The sequence below is a fragment of the Paroedura picta genome, chromosome 1, assembly GCF_049243985.1.
Source record: "Paroedura picta isolate Pp20150507F chromosome 1, Ppicta_v3.0, whole genome shotgun sequence".
In the NCBI taxonomy this organism is placed as follows: Eukaryota; Metazoa; Chordata; class Lepidosauria; order Squamata; family Gekkonidae; genus Paroedura; species Paroedura picta.
This window is the reverse complement of record NC_135369.1, coordinates 16,561,477-16,587,253: the sequence shown is the minus strand read 5'-3', so window position 1 is coordinate 16,587,253 and position 25,777 is coordinate 16,561,477. Positions and strand designations below refer to the sequence as shown.

Sequence of the window (25,777 nt, the reverse complement as noted above, 5' to 3'; positions counted from 1 at the left end):
CAGGAAATACTTTGAGATTTTGGGGGTGGAGCCTGGGGATGGTGAAATTCGAGGAAGGGAGAGGCCTCAGGAGGGTACGATGATGTAGAACCCACCCTTGAGAGTACCCATTTTCTGCAGGGCAACTAATCTTTGCCATCTGGAGATTGATTGTCACCGTGGGGGATCGTCAGCCCAAATGTGATTATGGGTAAGAGCACAGCCGGATGAGGCCCAAATCTCAGCCTCCTGTTTCCAATGGACAAAAGAGCAAACCAGGAGGGCCTCATTCATTGTTTATCCCTCAACGATGGCTAGAGATATACTGTCTTTGAATGTGGAGGTTCCATTTAGCTATATGTGTTCCCGAGATGGACATCCTTCTTCAGTTTGTCTAATCGTACATTCAAAGAGGGACAAGGGATATATTATTAGATATCACCAAGTAAGCAGAACAGATACCGTTACTGTGGGTTGGCTGGTGTGTTTTGCAGTTTCATCTGGTGTAAAATAGGAGGCCTTTTGCTGGCACGGGGGAAAAAATCTTGCTTCTCCTGTCATTGAGCTCTCTGCTTCGCTCCCCAGCAGAAAATCCTGGCACTGAAATGTTGCTGATCCGAGCTTTTCCACGCCTGTAAATAAAGGGACAGTAAAAAGCACCAACTGCATCATGTTTGTTTTAATTGCTCTCGACAACCGGGAGAGACGGCCGGTCACCCTGAAGCTGCAATCTCATCCCCACCCCCACCCCCCACCCCTGCACGCGAATAAGGCGAAATAATAATTTCAAGCGAGTGATGATAGAGTCATTAATCGTGACAACTCTGCTTCTGGCATTGCGACGGAAGCCTCGTTTTTCTCCACCAGGAATCATTAGAAAAGGACTCCCGCTTAACTAGGTCATCATCATCCTTCTGACATTTCTTATTATCGATTCCTCATCGTGACGGTGAAACATTTCGCGTACCGGCCTGATGCGGAAAGGCACAAACACACCCCTGGGGGAGAGAAGCCCCTACAGTTGCCAACCTCCAGGGGCCGGCTGGGGATCTCCCGGAATGAAAACTGGATTTATTTCTTTCAAACATTTCTTCCCCTTTGGAGAAGACGGCTGCTTTGGAAGGCGGGCTGCACGCCCCCCTGCCCTACAAGGTGCCAGCTCTCCCTAAACCTCTCCCTCCCCAGTCTGAAGCCTGAAAGATCCAGGTATCCCCCTAACCTGGAGTTGGCAACCCTACAGCACTCCCCCCGCCGGGAGGGGGGAGAGTTGCTACCCCGATGAATGGAGGAGCCTGCCCGGGTCACGTGACGCCCGGCCGCGTAATATTCGCCCAGCGAGCCGGGCCGCCTTCCTATTGGCTGCCGATGATGTCACCCTACAACCCTTCCTCCCCCCCCCTCCCCGGTCTGTTTCCCTCTCCTTCTCCCGTCAAAAAGCTGCTCGGGAGCAGAGGAGGGAAAGAAAGATCAACGAGGGGAAGGACAGGCAACGGCAGCGGGAGGGGGGCACTTGGCACTGGGGGGCTCCGAGGGCGTCAGGAGGCAGGACCGCCAAATCCAGAGCCAGCAGAGGATCCCCATTTGCGCGCCCCCTCCCAGCCCTCTCCTGCTAGCCCCGAAGCCCCATGGATTTCGCCCTTAGGATCTGATGCAGGTGAGATCGCGGAGGGGATGGGGCGGGGTGGGGTGGGGGGAACGCGTGCAATGCTGGCTGGAGGATCGTGGCCAAGCCCGGGGAATAAATTAGTCACGGCAGGGTCTAGAAGACAGATGCATTTGCAGAGAGGGCATTGCTAGTTTTTCTTTTTTTTTGGGGGGGGGGGGGATAGGTTGCATACCTGCGAAGAGGCAACGCTGGGGGAGATCGGGTTGACCTGATTTTTTTTTTTGGAGGGGGGGGGGGCTTGGATCTTCCAGGTTTGCAACGTCAAAGCGGAGGACTTGCAAAGGGGAGGGGGTCGGAGCCAGGATCCCGCTTCTTCCTAAGGTGGCCGCGAGTGGGTGTTTGTTTGTGGTGGCTGTCGCCTTCGTTTGTTGTGACAGATCATTCTTCGGGGGGCGCGTGGGAGGTGGAAGCGGGGGGGGGGCGGCGCTGGGCTTGCATGGGGGGGGGGAGGAAACAGAGAGAGAGAGAGAGAGAGAGAGAGAATCCGGTTTCCTTGGTAAGACATCAACACAAGAGGTTCAACGAGGGAACGGGAGGCTGGTCGCTTCTCCCCTTACAGGTATCTTGACGCCTCCCGGCCTCCGCAGTGACATCGAGGGCTTATTTTAGGTCGCTGATGCCAGGCCGGGGACACCAGAGAGGCGGCTTTATATAGAACCGGGTTGCAACCCGCAGCCCTAAGTTAGGCGTGCATGTACACGTGCGCTGGAACTCTACCTGCAGGGATCTTGCATGCGCCCACCTCTACCTCTGGAGAAGCGGCTGACAGGCAGGTGGCCAGCTGCCCAACACCTTCACGACGTGCGAACTCCAAAGACCCCAGGCGTGCATAAGAAGCGTACACGCGTGCGCCTGTGTCGCCAACAGTGGTGCGCGGGTTGCACGCACGAGCGCACATGCGTCCCCGTCTGTCAGCGGCGACTGAGCCCACCTTCTTGGGCGCAGGATACGTGCCAGTTTGTAGTTCTTCTGCCTCGCAGCATGTAGACCCTGCCTTTAAAATGAAAGTCGGGGGGGCTGCCGTGAGCTGTGGAGATGGTCCGAGGTCAGGAATTGGGGGAGGGGGTAAGAATACTGGCCTTCCTTACAGGGATGTTGGGAGGATTACTAAATGTGTGAAGCGCTTTGAGCATGCACAATATCCTGTGTATGAATGCAAATATGGCTGTGATCAAAGCAGATTGCCTGCAATTAGAAGATTTTACAAGCTTATTAATGTCTGCTCCTTTATTACTTCCGTTCATGGAGTGTGGCATGTACTCCTTCAAAACAGATAAGGAAGGGTAGATTTTTCAGGACATGGCTTGGAGGGGTGCTTTGTAGGCAATGGCAGCTTGTACGTGCATATTTTTGCAGATTCCCTTGTTTTTTACCTTAAAGATTCCCCACTGACCCCCCTCGCCCCCAATCAGATAGACTGCTCTTATTTCAGGGCTAGATCCACTCTTACTTTTACCAAAGAGCGCATGGAATTTTAGTGATCCCTTGGGGAATGCATGTGAGCATGCACCCTCGTGGATCAAGGAAGACAGGTAAAAAAAAACCCACCGTATCCTCTCTGGTCCCAAATAGATTTTAGATCTGGTGCGAGTTGAATTAAGGTTCCCCCTAACCCAATTCTGCTATTTGCCCAGCCAGACCTGTTGTTGGGGCTCAGTTCATCTCAGTACCACTATGCAGGGGGAGGAGGCCCTTCTGCCTTCTACAGTGTGTGTGTGTGGGGGGGGCACATGAGAAATGAAGTAGCTTATCTGAATGTGTGAATCTACGACTGCCACAAGGTCGATGCAAGGGCAAGGGAGAACGAAGTAGCAGAACAAGGTTGCTGGTAGAAGGGGCATGTCGTAAAGATGCCCTATACAGATTTCATTATTTTGCCCAATATTGCAAACTCTGGCCTGGCCCATTCTGCACACGTTGGATAATGCACTTTCGATGCACTTTAGGAGTCGATTTTCCTGCACAGGAAAATCCAGCTGCAAAAGCACATTGAAAGTACATTGCCCAATTTTGCCATGTCTGGTATTTGAGATCCTGCTAACTGGAGGTGTCAGGGGTTGACCCTGGAATCTTCTGCGACCAAAGCAGGAATTCTACGGCTCGGCAGGAGGGAGTTGTGGGAAAGGTTGTGGACGATGGATCAGGAACACTCAGCCTGTGTTCAGCCTTTGGTGTCTAAGGGTGGAAGAAACGGCTCTTCTAGATACAGAGAAACTGTCCCAGGCGGATGTCACCTTTGGCTGGGTGGGTGCAGGATGGCAGGGCGGGAAAAGGTGTGCGCTGCTGGTTCAGAGCAGGCTCTTCCCCTTGCAGAATGCACTTCAAGCACGCCATCTCAGCAATCCTTACGACGTCCCTGTCAAGTAGGCCAGTTGCATATGCATTTTGCACATTGGCAGGGAAACGTTTTTTAAGCTTATGGCAGAGATCACACCTTCTTGGAGTAACCAAAGATCATACCGTCCAGGATCATGCCAAACTATGGCTTTTGGGGCTACCCAGAGTTGAGAACCCAATCCATATTTGGAGTTTCTGGACCAAAAGCAGGCAAACTGCGGTTTGGGGCTGCCGTTCCACATCTGTTTCCCATCTGCTGAGCGTGCCAGTCTCCAAGTACGGAGGCCTCAGGTCGCAGAGTGACACCTTGGTTTGACAGTTCAGATGCCCTATCAAACCACGGTTTGCTTAAACCAAAGTTTGCAAATCCATTTCAGAGCAGGGCTTCTCAGTGGCTGTCTGACTGCAAACCCCAGTTTCTTCCTGCATGCCAAACCGCGGTTAAGCTCCCTTAACCCTTGCCTTGCCCAGCGTTTGTGAACTGAGCCCGTAACTCTGTGGCCGAGCTGAGATTCAAACAGGTGACCACTGGCTCATAGCGGATGCTCTTAACCATGGCGTACCAGGCTCTTGCACACTGAATCCCTCACGATCACCACGGCATCCGTTTCGGTTGTGTGCCTGGTGTGCCCATGGGTTTTGCCCATCAGCTGGTTTGGAGAGCCTTATTGATTGACTGATTCCACTTGCAGTCCGCCTGTCTTGCTGAGACATCAGGTGGAGCACAGGGTTATTTTAAAAGCAAATGCAATTAAACCATAAAATGGCACACAATGAATAGTGCAAGAACACTGCCTAAAAGTTTGACAGCGCTTTATAAAACTGTCTTCGTGAATAGTTCCTTGAGCAGTACCCTCCTGCCCCACCTCTTTAGGCTCAGGGCCTGTGGAAAGTCCCTTGGCCTCCCGCTCTGCTGGCCTCATTTTCCCGCCTCCCCTCCCCCATTAACCAACACAGCACATCTGGGGCCAAGTGATGAGCTCATGGGGTGAAACGCGAGGAGCAGATGCCCTCATTGGGTGGTGCTGCCATGCCATGAGCTCAGGGTGGTATTTTTAGAGACAGTACCTCTCCGCTTGGCTCAGGGAAGAGCAGAACAGTTGCCCAAAAGGAAGCCAGGAGACGACAGATCCACCGTGTGCTTTGGGGTGAGTGTGCGTGTGGGGGGCCCATTATAGGTGCATTTTTAAGGTCATGCTGAGCCTCAAGGAGTGAGGAGTGTGAACAAGAACTGTATGAACGATCAAGGGGGAAATTAGCTTGTTGGTGCACAAGTCCCCTCTTGCAGAGGTTAGCGCATTTCTGTGTGACGCCCGCAGAGGAAAGCCTGTACATATGTGTGTGCGTGTGTGTAAAGGAACACACGAGTTGCGCGCATAGCATCTTGGAGCCTGGCGATTTTTTTGCTCGCATCTTCTCACAAGAGTCCTGCAAGGTAGGCCAGTACAGAAGGATTGCATCTTGGTTCCGGGCTGAGGGGGTTGGAATCCCTTCTCGTGCACTTTGGGTGTTAAGTGTACAGAAGAACACAAAGTTGTAGACGTACATGGATCAGTCTGGAGAGAATGTTCATGACAGCTTGGGGGCGCGTGGATTTGTCTGTGCACGTCACTGTACACCAGTATTTTACAGGGCAGGAAGGTGCTTTGTGTATGTGAACAACAGGGACTTTGTCCTCTATTGGGGGAACGTACATGTATGTTGCATGTATCATTATAATATAAACATGTATGTTGCATGTATCATTATAATATTTGCAGCCCCATCAAACAAAGAGGACCCTTTTCTGAACCTCACAAGTCAAGGTGTTTTCTGGATAATGTTGAGCATTTGAGGGGAGAGCATAGGAGCTTCAGCATGCAGTGTGCCATTTCAGAAGGGCACAGGAGGGGGAAGAAAGGACATTTGTGTACCTCAGTTAAGCATGGTTGCCAGCCTCCAGGAGGGGCCTGGAGATCTGGGATTACAAGCAATCTCCAGCCGATGGAGATTTGTCCCCCTTGGAGAAAAAGTCTCCTTTGGAACGTGGACTCATTGCACCCTGCAGAGGTCCCTCCCCCAAATTTCCAACAGGTACTTGGGCAACCTGAGGCCTGCCCAGTCCAAGACAGGGAAGCCCTGAGGGGACACCTTGAGGAATCCCCTGGATCTCCTCAGCCATTCCGTCCTGAGGGCTCTGGAATGTGCTTGTGTGTGTGACCATTTGACAGGATCTGTGACGAGAGGAGAGCCTGAGTCTCTGACTTATGAAAAGGGGGGAATATTTTGCCAAAGGTGGTGTGAGATGGACGGGGACGTGGAGGGGAGGGTAGGGGGCCTTTCAGTGCTCTCGCCTCCCTTCCGCGAGAGGCTGCAGTTGCCATTTTTCGGTCTGATCTCTCTCTTCCGCCCCCCCTCCCCTCGCCCCAGCCGCCCTCCGTGCTTGCAGGATCCGGGGGAAGGGAGGTGGAGGCTGTCAAGGCTGGTTAGCGTTGGGGGGCTCCTGAGCAGAAGGCCTGCGGAGAAGATGCTTTTGCGTGCCGGCTGGATTGGGGGGTGGGAGGCTGTGGCGGCTTGGGAGGGGGAAGGAGGCCGCCGGGAGCGGAGCAGGGCAGGAGGGGCAGGGGGGCTGGAGCAGGGAGGGGTTTTTCAACTCCAGGTTCAGAAACCTGGAGATTGGGGTGGGGGGGAGCTGAGTGAGGAGGGTTTAGGGGGGTGAGAATGCCATAGAGTCCATCTTCTAAGGCAGCTGTTTTCTCCAAGAGACGTGGAATACATGCTTTAAATAAATAGGTAAATAATAAAGAAATTAGCAAAGTCTGTTGTCTGAATGCTGTGATTCTTGGAGGTCTCCAGCCTCCACCTGGAGGTTGGCAAGGTTAACCAAGCCCTTGACCCAGGGTCAACCATGGAAGCCTCTTGGGTGACTTTAGGTCCATGACAGGCAGCTTAACCTACTCCAGAGGCCAGACTCCAGGTGGGACCTGAGGATCCCCTGGATTTGCAGCTCATCTCCAGACTAGAGAGAACAGTGCCCCTGTAGAATCATAGAGTTGGAAGGGGCTTCCAGGGTCACCTAGTCCAACCCCCTGAAGAATGCAGGAACTCACAGCTACTTGCCCACCCACAGTGATCCCAATTTCATGCCCCAGTGATTCCCCTCCACCACCAAAACTCTCCAGAATCCAGTTTGGCCTGGAGGAAATTCACCTACCATCCCACAGTGGCAATTAGCAATTCCCTGGGGATGCAAGGAAGGGCCCAAGAGACAAACGCTGGCACATCCCTTCCTGCCCACCCACTCACCACCTGCCCAAGTTCACAAAATCAGCATTTCTGTCCCATGACTCTCTAGCCTCTGCTTAAAAACTTCCAAAGAAGGAGAACCCACCACCACTTTGGTGGGGCAGGTGGACTCTATAGCAGTGTACCCCATTGATGCCTCTGCCCTTCCCTAGGTTACACCCCACATCCCTAAGAGTTTCCCAACCTGGATCTGGCAGCTCTGCCCCCTCAACCCTGCTAGTGGCCAAGGGGGGCTTGATGCCCCATAACCTACTATTGTTGTGAGGATTAATGGAGGGGGGGGAGACATGAAAAGCCACGTTGAGTCTCCAATCAGGGGGAAAAGTGGGATTAAATATAATAATAATTGTGATCCTGGAGGGGTGTGTGTGTTTCAACTGGAAGCTGGGTACGTGGGAATGTGTGTGCATGAACAACAAGGACTTTGTCCTACATTGGGGGAGAATACATGTATGTTGCATGTATCATCATTATAATATTTGCAACCCCTGGAAAGGGTTTTCCTAATGCAGTTAGGCTGGGCAGAAAATTTGTCCTGTTGGACATTTGATTTTGGGGTGGCTCTCCAGCAGGTGTCCCTGGACTACAGTGACCATGCCCCCAGGCACGGGGACAAACCAGGGCCCATAAATTGTGAATATCTCACGGGGCCAGTTGATGTAGCTACAGTTCCTAGCTAACCTCACAACTGCTCTGTCGCAAGAAATGTGTTTCCAACATCTGTGATCAGCTGTGGCAGCCCTCCAGGGTCTGTAGCACCCAAAACATACACAGGCCTGGACATTCAAAGGCCTGTCATACAAGAGCATTCAGATAGCTTTTGGGATGAGCCAATTTTGGAAAGGGGTTTTTTTAATCTCTCCTTGGCACACCGCTGGGTGTGAAATTAATGCCTTTGAACCTTCCTCCAGAGCCCTGCAGGAAAGTCTGGAGAGGGCTCGATAACTGGTTTGGGGCAGGAATGGAGCATGTAGGTTTGGGGGGGAATCCAGAATCTTCCTGTCCCCCCCCCCCAGCAGCCCCCTGATATGCCAGGCTGCCGACAGCTCCGCAGGAAACCCCCGCTGTGTTTCTCTGACATCAGAGAGCTCTTTTGCTGTATTCGACCCAATTTCTACCCATTATGTTGTGGTTTAAAAACCAAAATTAAAGAAAAAAACGCATAGAGGGAGGATAAAGGCTTGGGAAATTATTTCTTAGCTTTTTTGGCTTTTAAAAAAATCAGATTTGATGCTGATGTTGTAATACGTATTTTTTTAAAAAGCAAGTTGCGTGCTTATAGAGAGAATCCAAATGGAAGGCTGTAAAGGCCGGTTTGTAGGTTTTAATAGTGAGAGATCCTCTCTTGTATGAGGAGAGCCAGTGTGGGGTGGTGGTTAACACACTGGGATGCAGAGCCTGGGTTCAAATCCCCACTCTGCCATGAAAGTTTCTGTGTGTGTGTGTGTGTGTGTATTGGGCCAGTCATGCTCTCTCAGCCTAACCTGCCCCACAGGATGGAGAAAAGGAGAATAATGTAGGAAGTTTCTGTTGGTGAGGAAGGTGGGATACAAAAGAAATAAATAATATAGGATTCGCCCCCTCCCCCAAAGAGCCAAAGTTCACTCAAATCTCACTCCTGTTAAGGGTTTGACGTGAGGTTAAAGGCAAGACCCCTCCCCTGGTCCCCCAGACTGTAAAATAGGCCAAAATAGTATCAGCCGTCATTTCAGTGTTCAATCTTGTAGTCTTTCCAACAGCCCTGTAAGGTAGGCCAGTATTATGGTGCCCCTTTTGAGGCTGAATGCCTTGGCAAAGACTACCTTGAGGTTCTGTGGAAGGAGTGAGAGTCGAAGGGGACTGGGGAGCTCTCGTAACAAGCCTTTGCTCTTCAAAGCACCATGTTCCTAGTACAGACCCAGAGTTATCGCTTTGCCAGGAAGAAACACAAGTAAGACCGAGATGCATTTCACAAGTATGCAAAGTATGCACCAAACTAAAATCAGTGTTCTGTGTCAGGAAGATGCAGATTCTGTGCTGAGAAATGCTGAATCCTGAGCCCTGCGTCACTAGATGCAGGTCTGCTCTTTCTGTGTATGTCTCTATGCAACTATGGGGACGTTGCTCAGGTGTAATTCCCATGTTAATCAATGGGGTTTCCTCCAGAAAAGTGTCCTGGGGACTGCAGCCGTCATGTGGCTAATATACGCAGTTTATTCTGAAGGTAAAAAGAGTTTTGTGACACCTTGAAGAACTTTCACAGCCATACATTGCAACTGGGAAGACCATAGCCTTGACTAGACGCACTTTAGTTGGCAGGGTGATGTCTCTACTTTTTAGGATAGCTTAAAGCTTTGGCAAATCTTGACAGCATCCTAAAAAGCAGAGACATCACCCTGCCAACTAAAGTGAGTTTAGTCAAGGCTATGGTCTTCCCAGGTGCGATGTATGGCTGTGAAAGTTGGACCATAAGGAAGGCCGAGCGTCAAAGAATTGAGGCTTTTGAACTCTGGTGCTGGAGAAGACTCTTGCGAGTCCCTTGGACTGCAAGGCGAACCGGTCAGTCCTGGAGGAGATCAGCCCTGACTGCTCCTTAGAAGGCCAGATCCTGAAGATGAAACTCAAATACTTTGGCCACCTCATGAGAAGGAAGGACTCCCTGGAGAAGAGCCTAATGCTGGGAGCGATCGAGGGCAAAAGAAGAAGGGGACGACAGAGAATGAGGTGGCTGGATGGAGTCACTGAAGCAGCCGGTGCAAACTTAAATGGACTCCGGGGAATGGTAGAGGACAGGAAGGCCTGGAGGATCATTGTCCATGGGGTCACGATGGGTCAGACACGACTTCGCACCTAACAACAACAAAAAAGAACAATGACGAGAGGGTTCAGAGGAGAGCGCCGAGGATGAAGGTGGTGAGGTCCCCCTCACCGGTGGTCTTTAATCAGCAGCTGGACAGATCCTTATCCTGGATGCTTGAGCCTCATCCTGCCTTGAGCCGGGGGTGGGACTAGATGGCCTGCAGGCCCCCTTCCAGCTGTATGATTCTATGAAAAACCACACAAAGATTGATTTTTTCAAATTTATCATAATACAATATTGAGCATCACCTAGTAATCCTTAACAACGGTCCTGTAAAGTGATCGGTGTGATTATCCCCCTAATTCAAATCGGAAGGCTTATCTTGCTGCAAACCTTTTGCAACGGCCCTGTGAGGTAGGCCAATATTATCCTTCTACTGCAGATGAGGCTGAGAGGTTTCAGGAAACCTAAGACTGTGAAGCAAGCTCTGGCCACAGGTCTTCTCAGCGCCGAGGACTTCTCAGCTTATGGCCCAGCCCGTTAACCCAAATTCTGCTTGCCTGCCCAAGAGATGAGGGAGGGGAGAAGCTGCTATGGGCAAAAGCCCACTTCCTCCATTGCATGAAGGGCAACCTCTGCTATATTATGTGCCGAGCAGAAAAACCGTAAACGGGGAAAACTGAACCGTGTGAACTTCCAGAGGTCCCGCCTGCGAAATTCCTATGGCAAGCCGAATTGAAGGCACCCCGAATACCATGATCCTTCACAGCAGAAGGCTGAGGCGATAAGGAAGGCTTGTTCAACTAATGTAACGCCTGTCATTGGGAGGAAACGCGTATCGCGACTGCGGCATAATTGGATGGGCTGCAACTCCCTGATACTTTCTAAATCAGCCATTTTACGCCGGAATCTTCTTTGTACGCCCCGGAATAATGACCACTCTGAAACAGTGTATCCTTGAGGGTTTCCTTCCCAGGACAGTCCAGAGCAAAACCCAAACAAACACAGCCCATGGGATAACCTTGATCGATTAGGAGCAAGCAAAATAATATTTTGTAAATGATTAATAAAAGGATTCCATGATTCTTGCTTCCTTGTGTTGTGGCAACTACTGTGAAATCTGGGTCAGTCATCTCTCTGGGTTTGGAGACGGCCAAAGGAACTGAGCACATGATTCTGAGCTACCCTTTGCAGCCATAAGGGCTCGAAACTTGGCTGTTACAATGGAAGTCTCTCAAAAGTTAAATTTCACACCCTCTGCTGTGTGTGGGGCTGTGCCTGTATTCCAGAGGCACCAGTGCTGTTCTCTGCAACCTACAACAACCAGCTGCAGATTTCTTTTTAAATTTAAATATTATTTTTACCCAGTTGGAGCCCAAATCAGCTTCCATCTTTCTGCTAGCTTTCATTTTATCCTCACAACAACCCTGCGAGGTAGGACCCGAGGTCACCTGGCAAGTTTCCATGGCAGAATGGGGGATTCAAATCTGGGTCTCCCAGATGCAACACCCTAATTGCCATAACCATGGTGGCATCTAAAATGACGGTGGTCGTTCAACAGGACAGCCACAATTCAGGCTCAAGTTCGAATCCAGCACTCCTCTAAGGCAGGAAAGAAAAGGGAAGGGCTGTGTTTTATTGGCAGAGCACCTGCTTTGCATTTATTTATTTAATTCATTTGTACCCTGCCTTTCTCCCCAATGGGGACTTGGTAGCTTACAGAGTTCTCAGGTTTTCCTGCACAACAATCTTGTGAGGTAGGTTAAGGTGTTAGCATGTGGTGGAGAGTCAGACTTGGATTTCCTTGATACTAGTCCAGCACCCTTAACTACTACACCTGGGTTCAGCCCTTGCCAACTAACTAGCTGAAAGACTCTCTGGTGTTGAGAAAGACCTAACATTCATGTATAGACCTGATTTGGAGCAATGCTAATATGCAACATGCGCAGATGTGTCGGGCTTTCTTCTTGCCTCGTCCTCTGGTTCTTCCAGCAAGGAGGGAAATGCTCCCTGGATAGAGAGGCATTTCCCAGCCTCAGAGCTCCCAGAGGGAGGCAGCTTTGAGGAATATTCATGGAGGGAGAAGGAGGAAGATATTGGAAAATCGCACGTGTGCACACACCAGGAAAACGCACACGTACGCTCCAGAGGCAATGCACATCAATGAGGAGATGCACATGTCCACACCATAGCACCACAGTTCCCAAGCTGCTCTTTTGCCATTCGGACTTTGTCTCTCCAAAGGGCAGGGCAAGAACTGGGTGTCTGATGGCCCCGGGAGGCAGGCCAGACTGATCCCTGATTTCGTTGGAGGAACAGGAAACGGGGCTGAGGTGGAGGAAGTGGAAGTGGAAGGGTGCCCCTTTCCTTACTGGGCCTGGAGACCTCCCAGAAGGAGCGCTGATCTCCAGATTACGGAAACCGGTTTGCTATGAGGGAATGGCGGGACTGTCCAACATCATATCAGACTTTCTCGACTTTTTTACCCTTGAGAAACCCCTGAAACATTCCTCAGGCTTTGAGAAACCCCAGATGGGGCGCAATCGTGCAGAATGTGGTTGGGAACCAGAGCTGTGGACACGCCTACCCCCAGGGCCCTCCCCTTTTCCCCACCTCCAAGCTCATCACTGGCCAGTTTGGGAGGGCAGAGTGGGTTGACATGATCATATAAGGTCATATCTCCCAATAAATGTTTAACAATTTAAAAAAATATATAACAAATTAATTAACTCCAATCCATTTGGGAAACCCTTCCAGGGTTGTCAAGAAACGCTAGGGTTTTATGAAATCCTGGTGGAGAAAGCCTGCATTATACTCTGCTGAAGTCCCTCCATCCCCAAATCTCCAGGGATTTCCCAGACCTGGAGTTGGCTACCTCGTCTTCAAGTCATCTGGCAAATAGAACACTAACCAGAATGAGTCTCTCCTCTCAACGAAGGTTTCCTGGACGGGGCTATCACTCCTCTTTGGGTGGTGTCCTCCATCCTGGTCCACCATCCCTCTCCCAAAAATATTTGGAAACAAATAGCTGTCCCAGAGGGTAGAGTTTCTCTGACAGCTGCCGATCAAAGTTGTGGTATCCAGCTGCTATTTCTTCCTCTATGTCATGCCTTTGCTCAGCCAAAAGACACTTTAAGCGGGGATTAGGCCAGACCTGCCAAGCAAGCAGTGTATGGCAGAAAGGACCATCTTTCCAATTCAGGGGTCCCCAACATGGTGCCCCCTAAGGTTTTTCAGAAAGTAGGTGAGAATTTTGCCCAACAAGGCTTTTGAGTGGCTGTGCAGATTTTTAAAAACCGCTTTGTCAGCAGCTTTTAACATGGCATAAAGACTCTTATCCAAGAAAAGTGTGTATCCATCCTTTGCTCACTGGCAGTCTTCAAGCAAAGGTTGGAGACACACTTTTCTTGGATGCTTTAGGATGCTTAGGGCTGATCCTGCGTTGAGCACGGGGTTGGACTAGATGGCCTGTCTGGGCCCTTCCAGCTCTATGATTCTATGATTCTTAACTGTGAATGAAAGAAGCTCGGCAGCCACTTTGTCGCTGACTCCGCCTCCTTGGGCAGCCATTTTGTAGCAGCCATTTTGGGTCTGCATCCACCACCACTGTGTCAAGAATTCCAAAGGTGCCCACAGGCTCAAAAACAGCTAGGGATCCCCGCTGTAATTCTATGCAAGCACGCCATTGGCTGTGAAATTCATCCGAAAGTAGCTCAGTGCCTTGACCTCCTTTAAGCAAACAACCAGGCCCCCATGGGCGCCACAATAAGCTTGAAAGAGTCTTGAGCTGTAGCTTATGAAATCTCCAGAGCCCAACGGGCTTGCAACGATTTCTCTCTCGCTGTCAGGGATTGGACTTTCTTCTCATCTCCTTGGCTGGCAGGAGCAGAATAAATTAAAACATGATGCAAGCCTTCTAAATTACCACCTCCGGAATGCAAGCTCCTTTTTCCTGAGGCAGAATTTGGCAACGATTATTATTTGAGCATGGAGTAAACACACACAGAGAGAACTGTCTATCTTGAGATTGGCTAACCGGTAGCAGCTCTGCTGAATCGAGCTTACCTACTTCATTTGGCATTCCATTCCCAACATAACTATCTTATTACGATTTGATTCTGCAGTGATCTCATGGCAGCCTACATGTGCCTTGGTTTTACCTTCCCAGCCATTTAAGTTAGGCACACCTGCTAAGGTCAGCCAGTGAGCTTCAGGTCTGAGTGGAGATTTGAACCCAGATCTTTCTGCTCAACATCTGGGGAGGAAAACTCCGATCCTCAAGGGATGTTGCTGGTTGGGAGCCAGTGTAGCGTGGTAGCTGGGAATACTGGACTAAAGGTAAATGTAAAGGTATCCCCTGTGCAAGCACCGGATCATGTCTGACCCTTGGGGTGACGCCCTCTAGCATTTTCATGGCAGACTCAATACGGGGTGGTTTGCCAGTGCCTTCCCCAGTCATTACCCTTTACCTCCCAGCAAGCTGGGTACTCATTTTACCGACCTCGGAAGGATGGAAGGCTGAGTGAACCTTGAGCCAGCTGCTGGGATTGAACTCCCAGCCTCATGGGCAGAGCTTTCAGACTGCATGTCTGCTGCCTTACCACTCTGCGCCACAAGAAGCTCATAATACTGGGCTAGGATCCAGGAAACTTAGGTTTGAGTCTCCATCTCTGGGTGATCCAGCCCACATGTTGAGCTCAGCCTACCTCACAAGGTGGTTGTGAAGATCCAATAGAGGAAGAGGCAATGTAAGCCACTTTCCGTCCCCACGGTGGAGTAAGGGGAGATAAAAATGGAGTAAAAACAAAAGAAAAACAATTTCAGCGGTCAGAAGGAATGAGCAAGGATTAGAGCCCAGTATAAATCAGGCTCCATTGTAAGGGAATCAGTGCTGAAATGTTCAAGCACAGAAAAGAACAAAGCAGAATGAGGGCATGTCAAAGGCTGGAAGCTTATATAGATGTTTCAGCCAATTGCGAATGTTTAAGCAAAGAACCAATCAGGTTCAGAGGCAACTCATCCAAGAATTGTGAATGGTGGGAACGTTCTGCCGCCTCTCTTTCCTCTGAATTGGCCAATGACAGCATAGACTACATTAATGCAACTTGATCCATGATTAACATGAGAGAAAGTGATTTCAAATGTTGAGGAAGCCCTGGCTCTTGAGCTTGTACAGAGTGCTTTCTCTGAATGATTTCTTCCACTTTCATCATTGGGAAGCAGAGGAGTGAGGGGCAGAGAGAGAGAGAGCAGTTACAGGTCTCTTTAAGTATTTGAAAGGTTGTCACTTGGAGGAGGGCAGGATGCTGTTTCTGCTGGCTGCAGAGGAGAGGACACGCAGTAATGGGTTTAAACTTCAAGTACAACGATATAGGCTAGATATCAGGAAAACGTTTTTCACAGTCAGAGTAGTTCAGCAGTGGAACAGGCTGCCTAAGGAGGTGGTGAGCTCCCCCTCACTGGCAGTCTTCAAGCAAAGGTTGGATAGACACTTTTCTTGGATGCTTTAGGATGCTTAGGGCTAATTCTGCGTTGAGCAGGGGGTTGGACTAGATGGCCTGTATGGCCCCTTCCAACTCTATGATTCTATGATTCTATGATTCTATAAGTCGGAGAGGCATAGGGTGAAAACAGCTTGGGAGGACTGGGAAAGATAATTGGTAGAGTGAATTGTGTTGTGAGACTCCCAATTCAGGCCAAGGGAAAGGGGAGAAATCTTCCAGGGATAATAACTGATTTTTATATCAAAGCTTTAACTCCTCATCCATCTAACCCTCCCCTGTATGTTAAATAAAATCTTTTAATTTGTTGTTGGATTTTAACATTGTCTCAGTTCAGTACTGAAAAGGCTTTAGTGAACAAGGTTTCTAGAGTTTCCCAATAAAGTTCCAGGGCTGAGCTAAATGCCAAATCTTCTGTCAGTGACAGGGTCGGACAATCATCTTTCTCATTTTATAATTAAAAAAAAACTATGATCTGTATAGTCAGTGAGGGAACAACACTATTTTTGGAGGGAAAATCTTTCCTCAGTGTGAGGAAGTGTGTAGGCGGCCTGCCACAGAGACAGGATACATTTTTAAGGCCTGTCTTCGGAATTCTAGCGGAGCAGACCAGCAAGGTGTGTTTCTAAGCATCCTTTCCATGACTACAACTAGAAATATAAGGACCCCCTAATTAAGTCTTGGAAGAGTTAAGACTCTTCTGACCCAGCAATCTTCCCTTGCCCCTTTCTCTCCCTGCAGCTCACCTTTCCCAATGCCTCCCTCGCCTCTGGAAGAACGGATCGGCGTGTTGCAGCGACCCAAAACTTTGGCCTTGCGCCTCAACCACAGCTTCTCCAACAACGGTGGCGGCGAGAAGCACTCTCCGGTCTGCAAGCCGCCAGGCCAGGCCGCGCCAGCTCCAAAGGGGCCCGGGGAAGAGGCCCGCAAGACGGTGCTCCAGCCCAACCAGTCCCACCCCGCCGAGACCAAGTTCCCAGCAGGTGGAACGCAAGGCCAGACGCAGGAGAGGAACCCTTCCCTGGAGCCGGGTCTGAAGGCCGGTGAGAAGAAGGTGCTGGGGCCCCCGCTGAAAGTCTTTCTGCCCCAGGCTAAGCTGAAGAAGAGGTGCTTCAAGGAGAACTCCAAGCCGGTACTGGATACCTCCACCAGCTCCTCCTGCCTCTCCAGCCCCGCTGGCACCATGCATCCCTTGAAATGCGGCTGCCGGGGCTGCTGGCGGTTGATGCGCTGCGACGACCCCAACCCCAAGTCCGGCCTGCGCTCCCTGGGCTGCTTCTCCTGCCGCTCCAGCCTGCGTTCCCTGAGCTGCTCCAGCCCGCCGTCGGTCAAGAAGCTGGGCTGCCTCCCCTGCGCGCCGGCAGCCCTGCGGTCGCTGGCTTGCCTGGCGTGCAACCCGTCGGTCAAGTCGGGCAGCTCCTCCTGCAGCTTCTGCAGCAGCGACCCCATCGTGGCCTACGACCCCCGGGGGGGCTCCTCGCCAGCCCCCAGCTGCTACGGCGGGGACGACGACGACGACTACAGCGTCCGCACCATCTGGCCGGACGAGCTGGCCAAGAAGATGACCAAGTCGCGGGCCCAGCAGCAGCCCTCCCCGCTGATCCTGGACTGCCGGAACCTGATGGAGTTCACCAAGAGCCACCTGCAGGGGGCTATGCACTTCGGGGCGGCCGACGCCGCGGGCCGGTGGCGCCTCCAGCAGGGCAAGCTGGCCATGCTGGACTTCATCTCCTCGCGGGGGGTCGGCGACGGCAGGGACTCCTCCCTGCAGCGCCTCTGGCCCGAAGAGCAGAATGGCTGTGCCAGCCCAGAGACGAAGACTCTTCCGGCTGGCCTTCCCAAACCGTCAAAACCGCAGCAGCCCTTGCCTAACCTGCACCTGGTCTTGGATCTGCTCAACAAAGATGGACAGGAGGGGACGGGCAGGAGAGGTGAGCAGGGAGGTGGGGAGCAGGGAAGGAAAGGGGCAAGGCTGTGGGGTGACATTCGGTGGGTCAGGAGCAATCTCAGTTGAGCTGGGTTCTCAGATTAACTTGGATGGCTCAAAGAAGAAGAACTAAAAGAAGGCAGAGGAAGCTTGGGTGAACCTGGGCAGAATGTGAGTGGCTGAGCAGAAGGGCTTGTGTCAACACTTGACTCTTGTGGCCCTTTCTTGCATGCCCAGGTAAATATCGGTCGCCGGTTTAGGGTTGGGAGGTGAATTTCCTCCAGGCCAGACTGGCGAGGGATTCTGGTGTGTTGCTTTTTTGGGGGGGAGGGGGTCATTTGAGCATGGAATTGGGGTCCCTGTTGTTGGGCAGATAGTTGTGAATTTCGTGTATTCTGCATGGGGTTAGACTAGATGACCCTGTAGGTGCCTTCCAACTCTATGATTCTATGAAAGCTGCTAGAGGGGGGTGTTGCCTGTGATCATGAAACCTCCATGAATAGAGTCAGTATACCTGGGAGAACCAGAAGAAAGGTGTATCGTGTGGGTTTCCAGCAGCATCCAGCTGGCTCCTGTCCAAGGCTTTGGTCCAGTCCAGTAGGGATCTTATAATATTGTTATTTAACTAATTAAGTTAATTCTTTTAAACCCCACTGTTCTCCTCAATGGAGACTCCTTCTCCTCTCCTCCACTATATACTCAGAACAACCCTGTGAGGTAGACTAGAGTGGCAGAGCATGCTACTGGCCCAAATTCACTCAGGAAGCTTCCATGACAGAGTGTGGATTCGAACCCGAGTCTCACAGATCAAAGTCCTATACTTGAACCGCTACAATTCACAGAGGATAGGCTTATACTGCTGCTGTGATATGTAAAAGGAACCTCAATGTCCAAAGGCAGTCTACCTTTCAGTGCTAAGCTTTGGGTATCTTCTGGGCTCTCTGGCTGTTGGAAACAGGGCACTGGGCTAGAGAAAAGTTTGGTCCAGACCAGCAGGAGCTGGGAGAGAACAGCAAGGTTCCCAAGTGGGAAAAAAAGCCCAAAGTCACCCAGATCCTCCCCAAAAGCATATTTTTTGCCTTATAACTCTTATAACTCAGGTTGCATTCTAAAAACCTAGGGCATTTGGTGTTAGAATAAAAACATAAGAGCCCTGCTGGGTCAGACCAGGGAGGGTCCCTCCAGTCCAGCCTCCTGCCTCACCCAGGGGCCAGCCAGTCCCTCTGCAGGGCCAGCAACAGGGCAGGGAGGCCGAGGCCTTCCCCTCATAAGGACACAGGAGAGCCCTGATGGGTCAGACCAGGGAGGGTCCCTCCAGTCCAGCCTCCTGCCTCACCCAGGGGCCAGCCAGTCCCTCTGCAGGGCCAGCAACAGGGCAGGGAGGCCGAGGCCTTCCCCTCATAAGGACACAGGAGAGCCCTGCTGGGTCAGACCAGGGAAGGTCCCTCCAGTCCAGCCTCCTGCCTCACACAGGGGCCAGCCAGTCCCTCTGCAGGGCCAGCAACAGGGCAGGGAGGCCGAGGCCTTCCCCTCATAAGGACACAGGAGAGCCCTGCTGGGTCAGACCAGGGAGGGTCCCTCCAGTCCAGCCTCCTGCCTCACACAGGGGCCAGCCAGTCCCTCTGCAGGGCCAGCAACAGGGCAGGGAGGCCGAGGCCTTCCCCTCATAAGGACACAGGAGAGCCCTGCTGGGTCAGACCAGGGAGGGCCCCTCCAGTCCAGCCTCCTGCCTCACCCAGGGGCCAGCCAGTCCCTCTGCAGGGCCAGCAACAGGGCAGGGAGGCCGAGGCCTTCCCCTCATAAGGACACAGGAGAGCCCTGCTGGGTCAGACCAGGGAGGGTCCCTCCAGTCCAGCCTCCTGCCTCACACAGGGGCCAGCCAGTCCCTCTGCAGGGCCAGCAACAGGGCAGGGAGGCCGAGGCCTTCCCCTCATAAGGACACAGGAGAGCCCTGCTGGGTCAGACCAGGGAAGGTCCCTCCAGTCCAGCCTCCTGCCTCACACAGGGGCCAGCCAGTCCCTCTGCAGGGCCAGCAACAGGGCAGGGAGGCCGAGGCCTTCCCCTCATAAGGACACAGGAGAGCCCTGCTGGGTCAGACCAGGGAGGGTCCCTCCAGTCCAGCCTCCTGCCTCACCCAGGGGCCAGCCAGTCCCTCTGCAGGGCCAGCAACAGGGCAGGGAGGCCGAGGCCTTCCCCTCATAAGGACACAGGAGAGCCCTGCTGGGTCAGACCAGGGAGGGCCCCTCCAGTCCAGCCTCCTGCCTCACCCAGGGGCCAGCCAGTCCCTCTGCAGGGCCAGCAACAGGGCAGGGAGGCCGAGGCCTTCCCCTCATAAGGACACAGGAGAGCCCTGCTGGGTCAGACCAGGGAGGGTCCCTCCAGTCCAGCCTCCTGCCTCACCCAGGGGCCAGCCAGTCCCTCTGCAGGGCCAGCAACAGGGCAGGGAGGCCGAGGCCTTCCCCTCATAAGGACACAGGAGAGCCCTGCTGGGTCAGACCAGGGAGGGCCCCTCCAGTCCAGCCTCCTGCCTCACCCAGGGGCCAGCCAGTCCCTCTGCAGGGCCAGCAACAGGGCAGGGAGGCCGAGGCCCTCCCCAGGTGTGGCTTCCTAGCTTTGGGATTAGCGCCCCAGAATGTGGAGGTTCCCCCTCAGTCACCATAGCTAGTAGGTACTGATCGATCTCTCTGCCACGAATCACCCAATTCCTTGTTCAGGCTGTTTCCTCCTGTGGCCTTCACTCTATCCTCTGGCAGCGAATTCCACATTTCAGTCTGCGTGAAGTGGTGTTTCCTTTTCTCCGTCCTGAACCCTCAGCCTGTTGGCTTCATGGGATGCCCCCGAGTGCCAGCCTTTTGGGAGAAAAATTCCTCTGTGTCAACTTTCTCCACCCCCACGCATAACTTTATAAACTCTCCACCATGTTCCCCCTTAGTCGACTCTTCTAAACTGAACAGCCCCAAACTCTTCAGCCGTCCCTCGTGAGAGAGGTGCCCCAATACCCTCATCCTCTTAGTTGCCCTCCAATTTTCCTCCCCTTCTTTTCGGTGACCTCATCCTGACTGGGTGACCAGATGGCGAGGGGGGGAACAAGCCTCACTCCCCTCCCCATCAGCCCTCCCCTCCCTTGTTGCACCTGCTCACAACCTATTGAAGGGGAAGGCGCTCTGCCCAGCTGGGCCCATGACATCATCTCTTTGACCTCCTTGCACTGGCCGGTTCCCTTTCTCCCTCTCCCCACCCCTTCCGAGAACTTGGGAGTCACAAGGAGGGTTGGTGTCCTTTTACCTAGCAGATGTTTCAGGGCAGGGAAACAGAGGGCCTGCCCTGCCAAGGCCTGCAAACCGCAAAGGAAATGGCGCTCACAAAAAAAATTCAGCAGAGACCTCTGTGAGTTGGGAGGGGGCAAGGAAGGGGGAAGGGAACCAGCCATGATGCAAGGAGCAGCTTTCTCCCAGAGAACCGGCTTGGTGTAGTGGTTGAGAGTGGCGGCCTTCAATCTGGAGAGGCGGGTTCGATTCCCTGCTCCTCCACATGCTGGGTGACCTTGGGCCAGTTGCAGTTCTCCCAGAGCCTTACCCATCTCATAGGATGTCTGTTGTGGGGAGAGGAAGGGAAGGCGATTCCGAACTGCTTTGAGACTCCTTCGGGTCGTGAGAAGCAGGATGCAATTTAGGGCAACCGTCATAGGGTTCTCAAAGCCAGAGATGTTCAGAGGTGATGTGCCATGGCCTGTCTCTCTGTCATGGCCTGCCTCGGCAGCCTCCCATCCCAGGACTAACTGGGGCCGATCCAGGACTAACCAGGGAGGGAAGAACACGCCCCAGTTGAAAAGATCTTCCCGCTCCAACCCATCGCCTTTAATTTCGGAAAGCCAGGGCCAACTTCAGCAAGCACCCTCTCTCTGTCTCTTCCCCCTGTGCAAAGTAATGGCTTGTATTCCTACAGGCAACCTGGACAGGATAAACCGGTCATGTCTACAGGTTTCCATGGCTTGCTGAGGGTTGTAATTGCTTTGGCCTGAATACGCCTCATGCTACAGCCCCGTCTTTTGGCAAACAAGCCCTAGTGGTGATTCATGGGGGGTGATCTCTTTTGCCTGCATAGCTGTGGTTTTCCCCAGTCAGTTCTCTGAGCCCTGTCAATTTTTAGCAATTTCCTTGCTACAGGGGAGCTGGAGGGGTGTCATGGTTAGCCTCAGGCAGGCTTTCTCAACTGGGGTTTTTATGAAATCCTGAGGTTTCTTGCCAGCCCTGAAAGGGTGTCTTGAATGGGTGGGAATTAATCCTTATCCATGGTTCCTCTGTATATTTGTGAAACAGCCTGGGGGGTGGGACGTGTCCGGCTGTCCAACTTGGAATAGGGCCAATCAGGGTGCAACCAGATTGGCCCTGCCCCTACAGCTCCTGCCCTCCCTCCCTGGACAGTAGCCACATTCCTCTCAGACACGCCAGAGACAGAGAGAGACACACAGAGCCCTGCCAGACCAAACACGAGCCCTCATTCCCCCCTATTGCTCCTGCTGCAAGGAAGGCAGAGAGAGACACAGAGAGAGCTGCCCCTAGCTGCTGACAGTGACACAGAGCCGCCCCTGCTGCGACGGAGGCAGAGAGATACAGACAGAGAGATTTCTCTCTCTCTCTCTCTCTCTCTCCAAACTGCACACTAGCCCTCCTTCCCTCCTAAGAACGAGCCCTAATTACCTGCTATGCCTCCTGCTGCAAGGCACATTGCAAGACATGCAGGGAGAGAGAGAGACAGAGAGAGAGAGAGAGAGAGATGTGCACCTCCCGGTGTCCCCTGGGTCCTAGCGCCCATTTTATTCCTGCTTGCAATGGGCTTTCTCGCTAGTTTTCATATATATTTTTACATTTGTTAAACATTTATCGGGTGATATGACCTTATATGGTCATGTTGACCCGCCTCTCCTCCTAAAATGGCCAATGATGTGCCTGGAGGGGGTGGGAAGGGGAGCGGCCCCGGGTGGGCGTATCCACAGCTCTGCTTCCCAACCACATTCTGCACAATTGCGCCCCTTCTGGGGTTTCTCGAAGCCTGGGGAATATTTCAGGGCTATCTCAAGGGTAAAAAAGTCGAGAAAGGCTGGACTAGGGCCTGGGAGACCCAGGTTCGAATCCCCACCTGTGCCACAGAAATCCACCAGGTGGCCTTGGGCCAGTCACACGCTTCCAGCCTGGCCTACCTCACAGGGCGATTGTTTCGAGGATGACCGGAAGGGGGAATAAGGTCGTTCTGACTGGCTTTGGGTCCCACTCTTGAGATTGGAGGGCAGATTTCTAAAGGGACGGACAGGACTTGTAGACTCCAAAGCAGTCTAGGAACGGCCACTGCTCTTTCCACCACAGGCAGCCTGGTGACGTCGGAGACTGCGGATGTGCCGGATGACTTGGGCCCGCCGCTGACGCCCGACCTGGAGAATGCCGAGCTGAGCGCCATCCTGCCCTTCCTGTTCCTGGGCAACGAAAGAGACGCGCAGGACCTGGAGCGGATGCTGAGCCTCAACGTGGGCCACGTTCTCAACGTCACCACCCACCTGCCCCTCTACCACGCCGAGAGCGGCCGCCTACGCTACAAGCGCCTGCCTGCCACCGACAACAGCCGCCAGGACCTCCGCCAGTACTTCGAGGAGGCCTTCGAGTTCATCGGTACGGCCTGCTGTGGGGTGGGCAAACATCTGCATCTCCTTCATTTTCTATGAGACTGAGCAAGTAGATCAGGGGTAGTCAAACTGCGGCCCTCCAGATGTCCATGGACTACAATTCCCAGGAGCCCCTGCCAGCAAATGCTGGCAGGGGCTCCTGGGAATTGTAGTCCATGGACATCTGGAGGGCCGCAGTTTGACTATCCCTGAAGTAGATTCTGTAATTTTAAAACGCAATTGGCAGACAGCAAGCAGGCGAAGGTTTTTAATTGGATCTTCCACAGCTACATGGTTCAGAAGTAGAACATCATCCTCATTACTTATTATGGCCCTAAGGAAGCACGCCTGGCCTCAGCTGGGGCCGGGGCCTTTTTGGTCCTGGCCCCGACCAGGTAGAAAGAGCTCCTGGGAGAGCTGAGGTTCACAGTAGTTAGTTCACTCCTAGCTCAGGCTTTCTTTAGCCTTGTTCACAGTGCAAGCGGCCTGCCTACGACAAGGGGCCCCTGGAACCTGGGAAGAGCTCCTAAAAGGCCTTGGCCAACATTCATTGATCACCCAAGATCGGGGATCCCCAACTAGGGAATAGACTTGACTGCAAGCTAGGGAACTGGCTCATTTCCCCCCTCTCCAGGGTGACTTCTGTCCCAGTTTCTGCACCTGGGAGGGGGCGGGGCCTGCACACCTATTCCCACCTTAAACTGTCTCCTGTCTCTCTCCCTCCATCCTCCTCTAGCCTGCTTGTTAACACAGGCAGTGATGTCACTTCCAGGGATACATCACTTCTGGCGGGACGGGACGGGGCGAAGCAGGGAGGTGTGGCCATCTGACATCACTTCCGGGGTACCTGGAAGCCTGAAAAATTATTTCAGAGGCTCCACCATAGTCAAAAGGTTGAAAAAGGCAGCACAGCCATTGACGGGGGTGATGGCACAGCACATTCTGGGTTGTGGAGCAGTGATAAGGGGGGGAGGCCTGTAGCTCATCTCCCGCGTTAACCCTGCCCTGTTTCTGCTGCAGAGGAGGCGCACCAGAGCGGCAAGGGCGTCCTCATCCACTGCCAGGCGGGCGTCTCCCGCTCGGCCACCATCGTCATCGCCTACCTGATGAAGCACACGCTCATGACCATGGGCGACGCCTACAAGTACGTCAAGGGCCGGCGCCCCGTCATCTCCCCCAATCTCAACTTCATGGGCCAACTGCTGGAATTCGAAACGGACCTCAACGCCGGCGTCACGCCCCGCATCCTCACGCCCAAGCTGGCCGGGGTGGAGACCGAGGTGTGAGCCAGGTGGGCCGGCGGGAAGAGGCCCGGCTGCCGCCGTCGATCTCAGGACCGGGAAGGGAGGGGGGTGTCGTGCAATAAGGGACCGACGGACAGCATGGGAAGGCTGCTGGACCAAACCAGAGCGAGGCACACAGGTTGGGGAGGGGGGATCGGGGACCCTCGCGGCTGCTGGACTGGATCCCGCGGAACACCGAGTTGATCGTCAGCTGCCTTCAGGCCCCCGCGGACTGGCAAGTCCCCCAAGTTCTAGAAAAGCCCATTTTTGTGGGCCTGGCTTCAGCATGGGGAGGACAGCGTGTTTCTACACCGGCGTCGGCTTCTCGAGACTTTCTTACCTGGGGTCGGGCGGGGTTTGCGTGTGGGTGTGTGCTGCGGCCAGGTTTAATTTATTGGGGGTGGAGAGGGTGTGTATAATTGGGGGGCTACTCTGCACCCCTTTCCCCCCTTCTCCTCTTGATCCAGACGCTGCTTCTGTTTCCTTTTCAACCCTTTTTGGAGAAAGGAGGGGCACGGGGCCGCCCTGCGGGTTGAAAGGGGTGCGTGTGTGGGAGGGGGGCCGGGCAGAGCGGCCTCCCACCCCTTTGACTTTCCTCAGATCTTGAGGCTCAGGATCACCGAATCTCTTCTGGGTGAACATTTTGGCGTGGAGTAGAAAGGATTTGGGGAGGGGGCTGCCAATGAGACCACCTTTCCCCACTTCTTGCCTCTCGGGGAGGGGGCCTCATGGTCTCTTCTCATATTTATTTATTGGAACTGCACTGCTGGTTTTTTTTTTTTAATTTGGGAGGTTCCTTTGTAACCCGTCAACCTATTGATAAATATTGGTGGGGGAATGAAATAGAGGGGGCACCGAGAATCTCTTTCCTGTCTCCCCCCCGCCCCCCCCATCAAGTGTTTAGACACTTTTCCTCTGTCCCTCTTCTCAGGACAATATAGTATACGGATGAGTCTTCCACTTTTAAGGCCATGGGGGTTGGAACATGGGAACTTTTTATTGTGGGGAGGGGGATATGGGGCAGGTGGGAGGAAAAGTCTCCTCTAGGGTTTACTCTGGATTCCTTGGGGCAAAGGACACAAAGAATTCAGAAAGGGGTGTCTTTCTAATTGATCTTGCGATGCAATATTCTTGTATGTTTTGGGGGTGGATTTTCGCTGTTTTGTTCCTTGCCGCCTGATCCTGGAAGGCCAGGCGGGGTTTGTACCGGTGTGTGTCATCAGCTGGCGGGTTCCCTTAATTTGGTTCCCTTAATTTTGCTCGTCTTCTGGGCATTCCCACTGTTCAACGTCCAGCAACGACTTCTGGAAGAGCAGCAGTGGTGTTTAGGCAAGAGACTGGCTTATTGCATGGGGGGGGGGGGG

The 25,777-nt window shown here is 52.9% G+C and overlaps 1 protein-coding gene across 2 annotated transcripts; it reads left to right on the top strand.

The window, feature by feature from the left end:
- Positions 1-1,375: 1,375 nt before the first annotated feature.
- Positions 1,376-25,777, top strand: LOC143830778 (dual specificity protein phosphatase 10-like). 2 transcript variants are annotated; one of them, XM_077323775.1, is made up of 4 exons: positions 1,376-1,633; positions 16,289-17,478; positions 22,838-23,137; positions 24,151-25,777. In XM_077323775.1, the coding sequence occupies exons 2-4, from the start codon at positions 16,302-16,304 to the stop codon at positions 24,414-24,416; spliced, it is 1,743 nt and encodes a 580-aa protein (XP_077179890.1). In that variant the 5' UTR covers positions 1,376-1,633; positions 16,289-16,301; the 3' UTR covers positions 24,417-25,777. The 2 variants fall into 2 exon arrangements, with proteins under 2 accessions (XP_077179890.1, XP_077179899.1); XM_077323784.1 differs by lacking the exon at positions 1,376-1,633 and adding an exon at positions 5,051-5,130.